Genomic DNA, 12,243 nt, shown 5'->3' with positions numbered 1-12,243 from the left:
TGCTAACAAAATTCCATAAGAATTTTCATTTTGATAGTCTGAGGTATCAAATAAACTAGCATCTCCTTTCATATCGTTATAAAGGTCGTCTGTTCTTATTTTATAAATATTACAATCATTAACTTTGTATAATAATTTTAAGTCGTTACCACACTTTGCTTTCATGAATCCATTATGAATATCATACATCAGTGCCTTTGAAAGACCTAAACTGCTCATATTAACATCAATCGGTTTATTGAATATTATTTCATATGAGCAGCAGATCACATTTCCGTAAATATTCATCTATTCTTTAAGTATTGTTAGCTGTTAATTTTTCTAACATTTTCCATTGTCTTTCTAAATTACCTTCCAGTGCTACAGTGGTATATCTGCTGACTCACCAATAGGAACCAGGTGTCGATATCCGAGATGGGCAGAGCAGAGATAGCTCATTGTAACAATCCATCAAATCTTTCCAAATCCTCGATTATTTAACAATTTATAAAAAATTATTAATAGCTTTATTTCTCAGTTGTGTATTTAGGTCAATATATATTCTAAACCAATCAGATTGTTTGAGTTCTAACAATCTGTGAATTTTCTTTAGTGTATTTCCAAATGATAATTATTGTTTCGAGTATCAATATCGAAGCACATGATTATTCTTATCATATAAAGTTGTCATTATTTTTATTTTCTATTCACTATTTTCTTTTCTGATGCCAGGGGTATATTTTAAACCTAATTCTAAATATGACCTATTTCAGTATAGTCACTACTTTCATTGCATCAATATTTGTATCATCCCAGTTAAATCTTCCATAGGATTGACAGTTTATATTTGAAATATAGATGTCGCCATTTACCTACTTATATTTAGAGTATGTTGAAACTCAGTGCCCACTAATGTTCCAGTTATTTACTTCTGTATACATTTCATTACAAGTAAACACTTATAAGTAGAATTAACAGATCACCAATACTTTTAATCTGTATTTCATGATACATACATTGACTGGTAGTTCAAACGGATACACCTGCGGGCAACAGTAGAATTCTCTGTTTATTATCGTATCAAAATCTCGATCATATAATTTTGTCATGTAAGACAAGAGATATAAAAAATCTCACCATCTTCTAAAGATTTCTTTTTCCGAGGAGCGTACTTATAAAACAATATATCTTACATCTGTCTTCAAATTCTATTGAGATTAATTATGGTTTTTGTGGTATTTTAAGTACAAAGCTCACAAAAGGCCACCTTCCCTTTGTCTACCGCAAGGAATCACATCCGGATTTGTTTTATTTAATATTTAAAAAGGCAACACGTTAGCCGCTATAAAATCTCTTTACACCAAATGATGATAAGAAAATGAGAAAAAAGCCAATTATTTGATTTCTGTATTGTGGTGAGGATCCTTCTTCTCTCCCTTACCATAATCTGCGAAGGACGTTATGGATTAGAAACCGATAACCAAAACTAACTAGTCTTACAACCAGTGATCTCAGTTGCAAAATATAAACAGAAAACAAAAATGGCTTCATTGATATTGAGAACTCAATTTGTGGGTTATAAATAACTGTGAAGTGGGTTAATAACAATTTGTGGGTGATAAATAACTGTGAAGTAGGTTAATAAATTACTTTTCTATATGGGAAGTCCACCTACATAGTCTCATGCAGTAAAATGTTCTCCAGTGTATATATCATCAGTTATGAGGTACTGCCGCCTGGAGTAATATACGGGTAACTAGTGCTAACGTGGTCCTGTGCATAAACATATTGATTTGTGAGCTAGAATGTAAATATTAACAGCGAGACTTCAAACAGCAAAATATGCGTTATAAACACATTTCAAGGTTACTGATTTTATGACATAACGTGCGATTCTATTACGATGAATGGCTAAGGACAAGACACCCTTTTCCCCTGCGGAACGTTTTGCCTCACACCATGACATACATTTTCACAGGATTCGATCACAAAGTATGTCATTGTCTCACCGTAGTACTTACGTTATTTGACTTACGTCTTTGTTCCATACATTACTTGTTCCTGGTGCAAGGCTTGCTGGGATCATTGAAATATGGGTTTAAATTTTGATTTCATGTAATGGATTACCTTAGGTAATGAAATATTAGTATTATGTGTCATTTTTATTGAATAAATTATGTTTTTATAATATGGTTTGATACAAATTATTTTGAGTTGTTTATTTTGTATAACAGTTTTTCTTTGATGATGTGTTGTTGTCAATGTATTGTAGCACTGCTTGTTTTGTTTTTTATATTATTGTACTGTTTTGTTCAGTCTTTGTCCGCTTTTTGTTCCAGGTAAATGTGATTGTTCTGTCAAATGTTTCAGTGCTGTGTGTGTGTGACGTCCCATTAATGTAAACGGATTGTCAACTTTGAGTGTGTGCTGTTTAAATAAGATAGCTGTTCGCATAGAGAAAATAAGTTTATGTTTTAAGTTTTTTTTATTAGATATTTATTTTAAAGTATTGTGTAATCGGGATATCCAGATATATAAATAAGCATTTATAAACGCGCAATTTATAAGTTCATATTTTTCTTGAGGTTGTTTTAGAATGATGTTATCACAGATTAAAGTTTAACCCAAGGCTGTAAGGATTTATCACAGGTTTAAATCAAGTAAAGTGTATTTAAAAATCGCTTACATTTGATGAATACAATAAAACATTGTATATTGTTTTAGTTCTTTATTTAATCAATACAATAAAATTACTTAATCTTGAATCTCTTTTTAAATGTTTATTATACTAAATACCCGTATTGTCTATACTGTATAGTAAACATCCGTATTGTTTATACCATATACTTAAACACCCGTATTGTATATACTGTATAGTAAACATCCATATTGTCTGTACTATATACTAAATATCCGTATTGTTTTTTCTGTATACTAAACACCCATATTGTCTATACTATATACTAAATATCCGTATTGTTTTTTCTGTATACTAAACACCCATATTGTCTATACTATATACTAAATAACCGTATTGTTTTTTCTGTATACTAAACATCCATATTGTCTATACTATATACTAAATATCCGTATTGTTTTTTCTGTATACTAAACATCCATATTGTCTATACTATATACTAAATATCCGTATTGTTTTTTTCTGTATACTAAACATCCATATTGTCTATACTATATACTAAATATCCGTATTGTTTTTTCTGTATACTAAACATCCATATTGTCTATACTATATACTAAATATCCGTATTGTTTTTTCTGTATACTAAACATCTATATTATCTATACTATATACTAAATATCCGTATTGTTTTTTCTGTATACTAAACATCCATATTGTCTATACTATATACTAAATATCCGTATTGTTTTTTCTGTATACTAAACACCCATATTGTCTATACTATATACTAAATATCCGTATTGTTTTTTTCTGTATACTAAACACCCATATTGTCTATACTATATACTAAATATCCGTATTGTTTTTCTGTATACTAAACATCCATATTGTCTATACTATATACTAAATAACCGTATTGTTTTTTTTCTGTATACTAAACATCCATATTGTCTATACTATATACTAAATATCCGTATTGTTTTTTCTGTATACTAAACATCCATATTGTCTATACTATATACTAAATATCCGTATTGTTTTTTCTGTATACTAAACATCCATATTGTCTATACTATATACTAAATATCCGTATTGTTTTTTCTGTATACTAAACATCCATATTGTCTATACTATATACTAAATATCCGTATTGTTTTTTTTCTGTATACTAAACATCTATATTGTCTATACTATATACTAAATATCCGTATTGTTTTTTCTGTATACTAAACATCCATATTGTCTATACTATATACTAAATATCCGTATTGTTTTTTCTGTATACTAAACATCCATATTGTCTATACTATATACTAAATATCCGTATTGTTTTTTCTGTATACTAAACATCCATATTGTCTATACTATATACTAAATATCCGTATTGTTTTTTCTGTATATTAAACATCCATATTGTCTATACTATATACTAAATATCCGTATTGTTTTTTCTGTATACTAAACACCCACATTGTCTATACTATATACTAAATATCCGTATTGTTTTTCTGTATATATTAAACATCCATATTGTCTATACTATATACTAAATATCCGTATTGTTTTTTCTGTATACTAAACACCCACATTGTCTATACTATATACTAAATATCCGTATTGTTTTTTCTGTATACTAAACACCCATATTGTCTGTACTATATACTAAATATCCGTATTGTTTTTTCTGTATACTAAACATCCATATTGTCTGTACTATATACTAAATATCCGTATTGTTTTTTCTGTATAATAAACACCCATATTGTCTATACTATATACTAAATATCTGTATTGTTTTTTCTGTATATTAAACACCCATATTGACTATATTACATACTAAATATCCGTATTGTTTTTTCTGTATACCAAACATCCATATTGTCTATAGTCTATATTAAACATCCGTATTGCATATCTATTGTACTAAACACCCATATTGTCTATAGTCTATATTAAACATCCGTATTGCATATCTATTGTACTAAACACCCATATTGTCTATAGTCTATATTAAACATCCGTATTGCATATCTATTGTACTAAACATAAAACCAGCCTCGTGTCTTCATTGTTTATAGGTTAAGCTCACTTTCGGGTGTTTTTTATATTATATTAGAAAATGTATTTTTTGTCCCGATCCTTGTATATCCTATACTAAATACATTTATTATCAGGTCTTCAAGCATATTAATTTATATATTATACTCAGTCTCAGGTTTATATTACAGCCATTCTCAGATATCTTATTTTGTATTAGGTACTGAAAGTAATCTTCTACGATTTCAGAATATTTGTATGAATCCTAATTAACACTTTCAGATCTATAATCTCTATCAAAAGCATTGCAGTCATATTCGTGTTTTTATCTATTACTTTAGGCTCTGTATTCAGAGTTGAGATTTTGACGGTAATCATACAGGATTTACTAAAATTTTTATTGGTCTTGACGTGACAACAAATTATTGGAAAATATAAGAAACACCAATTTAGGTGTACGTTATGTAAGCTTAGCTACGTATCGCGTCTTAAAGCTGGTTGAGACCTGAAAATCCACCCTTTCGTAGTTGGGGTGATGGTTTGAAATTGCAACATTAACAACACTTGTTTAATACGAAGATATCGAATAAGATTCTTATCATTTAAATTACTAAACACAGAAACGTTTCCTTTATTTCCTGCACAAACTAAAACTATTATTCGTCTGCGTTACTTATTTAGTTATATAACGACTTCTCCAGTAAAAATATAAGATATTTATTTCGAAATATGTCTCTGATCTGACTGTTTAGTCTACGCGCTCACAAGTGGAGTTCAGGTTCAAAATATCAGTTCCGATCATGTTTTTATATGTGGATAAATAACAACACTTTCTGTAAGGAAACACCCGTAAAACTAAAGAAAAATAGAAATTTCGTAATATTTTCAAATACTTATTAAAACAGCTCATCTGCGTATGTGTTTTCATATAGCAGAGCCTCATCGGGCTATCTGCTGAGCCTACCGAGAAGAATCGAACGCCTGATTTTGGCGTTATAAATCCATAGAGTTACCGCTGTATCCAGCGGTGTGCATCTCGGCTGTAAGGTAGAAGACATGGTAGTTTGATGCAATTTAAACAGTTTGTGTACAATGAAATTTAAGAGTCCACCCCTTTTACAAATACTTTGCGATTGCTTTTTCTACTAGCAATTTTTGCCTCTTAACAATGTATATTTACCAAACTCGATATATTATGAAATACTACATGAAAGGACGTGAATAATCATATAAAATACTTTTTTAGTATTATCACATTTTCATAACATCATAATAGAGTTTTATGATTATTTTATTATGTATAAAGTTTGGAATTATTGATAAAAATATTTTGAATGAAATTATGAAAAAAAAGAACAGTCATACCAACCAATGAAAAAACATTAACCGTTAAACTGCCGGGAATATAAATTTAAACTAGTTTATTTCAAATGTTCCACTAGCTGTAATAGAAGTACTACAATATGCTTGCAAGTTCTTTGTAATTACATAAGCATATTTAAAAAAAGAGCAGTACAAGGACAGAGCGAGAAGAGCAGTTGTCCAGAACGCAGCTAGAATGTGGGTGCAGTTCAAGTGCTAAGCCTGTTATTCAATAATATATTCATAACAATAGCGACTGGAAACTTGGCCAAAAGGAATGATAAAATGGCTTATATGGCTTTGTTTGAAAGGATTACTAGTTTTGTTAGAAAGAATCACTAGTTTTGTTTGAAAGAATCACTAGTTTTGTTTGAAAGAATCACTAGTTTTGTTAGAAAGAATCACTAGTTTTGTTAGAAAGAATCACTAGTTTTGTTAGAAAGGATCACTAGTTTTGTTACAAAGAATCACTAGTTTTGTTAAAAAGGATCACTAGTTTTGTTAGAAAGAATCACTAGTTTTGTTAGAAAGGATCACTAGTTTTGTTAGAAAGAATCACTAGTTTTGTTAGAAAGGATCACTAGTTTTGTTAGAAAGAATCACTAGTTTTGTTAGAAAGGATCACTAGTTTTGTTAGAAAGAATCACTAGTTTTGTTATAAAGGATCACTAGTTTTGTTATAAAGGATCACTAGTTTTGTTAGAAAGAATCGCTAGTTTTGTTAGAAAGAATCACTAGTTTTGTTATAAAGGATCACTAGTTTTGTTAGAAAGAATCGCTAGTTTTGTTATAAAGAATCGCTAGTTTTGTTAGAAAGGATCACTAGTTTTGTTAGAAAGAATCGCTAGTTTTGTTAAAAAGAATCACTAGTTTTGTTAGAAAGGATCACTAGTTTTGTTAAAAAGGATCACTAGTTTTGTTAGAAAGATTCACTAGTTTTGTTAGAAAGGATCACTAGTTTTGTTATAAAGAATCGCTAGTTTTGTTAGAAAGGATCACTAGTTTTGTTAGAAAGGATCACTAGTTTTGTCAAAAAATAAATGTAGAGTGCATTTTTTCCTTTAATGCTGCTTCCCCCCAGTTGTTCAGCGGTAAATTCTAGGGCTTATAAAGCTAAAAACAGAGTTTCGATATCCGTGTTGGGCAGACTACCTTTAGTTCTCTTTTCTATGTGCTAACAACAAAATGTTGTCATGCTTCTTTTAAAATAAAACACAATCTATGCTCTGCCCACAAATGGTATCAAAATCCGGTTTCTAGCGGTACAATACCTCAAACTTCTTGATGACAAAAAACCCACTTGAAGTAAAAGTGTTCATACCCATACCGGTAATTATGAGATACATTTTTACTCCAAGTGGGTTTCTTATTTTCACAGGCTTCTCAGTGGCACAGCGGCAGGTCTACGGAAAATTAATATCCTAACAAGTTCTGTGAAATGAAAATGTAATGACATTGTTATATTAACTTGTCTGAACAAATCCCATTGGACAATATGAAATTAATGATACCACTTTCTGCACCTGTGAAGCGTACCTTTAGTAAGCTGGTAAATGAAATCATAGAGGTACTGCTGTATTACTCAAGTCAGTTCAATGTCATGTTCCCTGGCATCACGTATTAATACAAAGCTTTGTTACATATAGGGTAACAAGAAATTTTGAGAAATATTCCATATGTTGGTGTAGAGTAATTTTAAGACTTCTTTTGCAGGTCAATACAAAGCTTGTACAGTTTCTTCCTTAAAATGTCCAACACAATCCTGGCCGAATAACTTCAGTCCCATTGAAATGTAAAAAATTACACAACTGGAACAATACTGTGTTAATGTACCGACTAATAATAAACCTGATATTTGAAATTAAACGAAATGTGTTCATTAATTAAACCGATCTTCACCCCATAACACAGATTAACTGAAATTACACAGAAAATGTCAGTCACCTCTACTTCTTCATACACAACTTCGATTATGGATAGACACGTGGCACACCAAGTGGCGTCGCCGTCGATTCTGAGAAATTTCCAAACAACATATGGAGTATTACACCCATACATGCTATGTTGAAGCTTTTCATTTCAATCAAAAAAGGTTAATGATTGAGAACCAGTCTAGTTACATTTCTGATGTCCATATTAACATCATAAACAGTAAGGTGTGAATCTCTAACAAACACGACGCGTGGTTGGCTATCCATGATGTTTTTCTAGATTTGTTTTAGCCCACATACCAATTATCTGAACGAATAAATTCTACAGAGCTGAGTATATTAACATGCACTAAGACAATTCTCTCTTCGGTTTCCAACACTAACAGTATGTAAATACTTCTGTCACAGGTTGCACCGTTTCTTAACTTTATGAACGTAATAACTAAAACTGATCCGATCAACAAGACAGTACATCATGAAATCGGAGGACGAAATAAAAATGCGATCTTTTCAAAGCGTATAACAAATGTAAAATGTGTCAAAAACGCATCCTTTTAAAAAGACATGCGACAAGCGCACAAAACTAGTAGCATCTTTGTTCAATTACATTTAGGTGTAATTTTAATGCTGTAAAATATTTACCTCCTTAAAGTTTCATATTTATATACTGATACTAATTGTCTAAACCGATTATACGTCTGTGGTAAAAACTGTGAAGCCCCCAGTAGCACAACTGTATGTCTGCGGACTCGCACAACTAGAAACCAAATTTTGATATCCGTGATGTGCGAAGCCCAGGTGGCCCATTGTGCAGTTTGTTTGTTTGTTTTCGGAAGTTCGCACAAAGCTACTCGAGGGCTATCTGTGCTAGCCGTCCCTAATTTAGTAGTGTAAGACTAGAGGGAAGGCAGCTAGTCATCACCACCCACCGCCGACTCTTGGGCTACTCTTTTACCAACGAATAGTGGGATTGACCGTCACCTTAAAACGCCCCCACGGCTGGGAGGGCGAGCATGTTTGGCGCGACGCGGGCGCGAACCCGCGACCCTCGGATCACGAGTCGCACGCTTTACGCGCTTGGCCATGTCAGGCCCACCACCCCATTGTGCAGCTTTGTGCTTAATTCTAAACACACAAACAAATAAAAACTGTGAATCACATTCACAATGTTTAAACCTTACTAAAAAAACTGAAGAGATGAAATCGATATTTAATTTACTAATTAGGGTGAATATATGAAAATATTACTTAATTCAAAAAGACGTTAAATTATTTAACAAATAATCTTACTATATAAGATTTAGTCCAACATATGTAAAAATGAGTCATCAATATTTTTTAAGATAAAATATTTTACTGTTTGAAGGAAAAAAATGTTTTCTTAAAAATGTATTATCGTTTTTATGCCACCTTGAAACAAGTAATCACATAGTGGTTTTAATTTCGCGCAAAGCTACACAAGGGTTATCTGCGCTAGCAATCCTTAGTCGCCCGCCGCCAATTCTTGGGATACTCTTTTACCAACGAATAGTTGGACTAACCGTCGCATTATAACGCCCTCACGACTGAAATTGAGAGCATATTTAGTATAAGCGGGATTCAAACCCGCAACCCTCAGATTACGAATCGAGTGTTTTAACCATCTGGCCATGCCGGGCCCACACAACTACCATGCATTGATAAAATAAAAGAATCGTTGAGGGATGAAATAATCTGAACTGATGGTGAATAGAAAACACATCAGTTGAATGATCTGAAACATTTGCACTGTAACCAGCCTCAACTGTTCTAATCAAAGCACTAATGTAGCACTCACGTTTTGTTCCTGGGACTACACTAGAATAAGAAATGGTATTATATTTGTTGTCACTAAGCTTAACCTGAGCTGTGTTATAATCACTTCTCACTTATTCAATTGGTAAAATTGGTGAAATATATTCTTCTTTTTCATCAATCTCTTGACGCAAAGTGATTTTGACCTGTTCATTCTGTTCGTGATAAAAATTCTACAAAATGTTAAATAGCTGAATTCAGATTGAAGTTCCGCAACGTCTGAAAACGATTTTCCTCAAACTACCATTAGAGTGAAACAAAAAAAAACGCAGACTAGCTAACTAACGAATGAATATTTGCCATAAAATTATTATCAGTGTTATAAGTGTATCTATCAGTTTGGCCGTTAATTTTGATTTCATTCCTTTAAGTCGCACTCTCAATCCTTTTTTGGCCTTACTTTTTTTTCATACCTAAGGTGTTATTGATTACGTATCATGACTTTATTGTCAATAAACATCAACAAGCTACAAGAAGTAAGAAAGTGACACTCAATAGTAACCAACATTAGTTTTAAGATCGCAATCCTATTATTTGGAACAGATCTTTACCTTCGAGAATTCTTTACTACACACGGTGGTAGGTTTTATCTCTAAAACAGTGTTAATAGCTTCCTTTGTAGTAACGCCATGGAATTTAAATTAGTAGTTTCTTATCATCGCCGCATGCAATCAGTACAGCAGTATGAAACATCATTATTTATGTTAATTACTTAAGCTAATATCACGTGACGCTAAACGCTCTTTATTTAGAATAATTTCATAAAATCTAGTAAATTTGTGCTGAAAAGTTAGCAATGTATAATCAATTATAACCGTTCACCCATATGATTATTTTGAAAAGTTAAGCTAGAATGTTCTAATCTAGACTGCTTAGCCTAATCAAGAATCATGTATCCGCACGACCTTTTACCTTATAGTTTTGCTGTTCTAAATCAGCCGTCTTTATTCCTAATGACAAAAACTAAAAGTGATCCACTTTTACTATCATGTGAAGATGTAGTAAAAACGTTAGACCGATAGTTAAAGTGACTTTTCGCTTCAAATTTGAGTGTTTTTTGTTGATTAACTTTACACATGTCACTGATATTTAGGTCAAGTTTGACATCTAATTATAGGTTATAAAGATTTATCAGTGTACTAAATTTCATAAACATTCTTAAAAGTTAAGAATATTTTCTTTCAAATAAAATTTTCGTACTTTCAGTGTGAAGAAAAATTAGAAAAAAATTCGATCCATATTAGAGATTTTGATATCTCATGTATTAATGGATTACCTTGAAAGTTGGTACGTGAATTAAGAATCCAGTAACGGACATCATCGAAAGAGTTTTGATAGTTTGGTTTACCATTGCCAGAGGTATAGAAAGTGGAAAACTGCTAAACTATTATTTTTGTTAATGACACACTGTGGGCCCCACAGACTGTTTTTCCAGCACAACATTTTAAGCTTCTGTCTTTATAAACTTTAAAAAATTCGTTACTAGAACACTTTTTAAAAATTCTAGGACTAATAATAAATAAATATCGTCGTACTCGTACGCATCAACTCTATAAATGCTTGAGCACCCCAATCATTCCATAACATTAACACTAATGACCATAATACTGTAAATAAAACAACATCAAAAAAGAAACGAATAGATATTGGTACCTTGAAGTGAACGAGCAAGTGACATCTTTATATAATGGTTAGCTCAACGACAAAACGAAACAAACAAATATTTACAATAAAATAAAAGAAATGTGAATTAATTAGTGTATATTTGGAGTGTTTCTCAATTACATATTCAACAAGCTGTGCTGTACTCTCCAGTTATACGTGGTTTTACAGATACTTAAAATACCATTTTGTCAGTTTCATAAACCTGATTTATTTAAAGTATATATAAACTATATATATATTCTATTTCTAAATGAACCGAGACTTTGATATGTTTGATTGTTTGCAGATTAAAGTCTATGTAACTTACCTTTTACTTCTTGTAAAGGCGAACTTTTAGCCAGAATTCTGTCCACTCCAAACTTGAGGTCACGACTAGAAACTGATGTGGATACTTGTTGAGAAAAGAGCGGAGTTGAAACACGCGAAACAGCTGCACGTGTGGCTCTCTGAGGGACAGAAACATGTTGGGTTGAAAGGGGTCCAGTCACGGCCGATGACTGTTGCACTTTTTTCTCTGAACCTCCATGAAATAAACGGCTGTAAGATGCCGTCAGTACAAGCGAAGGGTACGTAGGAACGGACTGACATAACATACAACTGCTAGATACAGACATCAGTGATGTCTAACAACACCTCAACAAGAAGCTGTATTTATACTTAGCTTATTGCTTTCTAATATTTCGGTTAGAGACGCCTAGCTAGGTTTGTGCTATTACAATACTATAATTCACAACCCAACAAGAACTTTTGCCTACACTTCATGACCCAGCCTACTGACGTGTCAGAAGCGACAGT

At 31.9% G+C, this 12,243-nt stretch overlaps 1 protein-coding gene across 2 annotated transcripts in view; it reads right to left on the bottom strand.

The window, feature by feature from the left end:
• Window positions 1–12,243, bottom strand: part of LOC143229834 (H2.0-like homeobox protein) — a 30,513-nt gene extending 18,270 nt beyond the window's left edge. Inside the window, exon 1 of one of the 2 annotated variants that reach the window (XM_076462651.1) lies at window positions 11,756–12,243. In XM_076462651.1, coding sequence (XP_076318766.1) covers window positions 11,756–12,062 — 307 coding nt within the window. In that variant the 5' untranslated portion in view covers window positions 12,063–12,243. The remainder of the gene's footprint in view (window positions 1–11,755) is intronic. The other variant, XM_076462652.1, reaches the window with a different exon arrangement.

Source organism: Tachypleus tridentatus, chromosome 10 (assembly GCF_004210375.1).
Source record: "Tachypleus tridentatus isolate NWPU-2018 chromosome 10, ASM421037v1, whole genome shotgun sequence".
In the NCBI taxonomy this organism is placed as follows: domain Eukaryota; kingdom Metazoa; phylum Arthropoda; class Merostomata; order Xiphosura; family Limulidae; genus Tachypleus; species Tachypleus tridentatus.
Note: the sequence above shows the minus strand (reverse complement) of the source record. Positions and strands in the feature narration are given on the sequence as shown.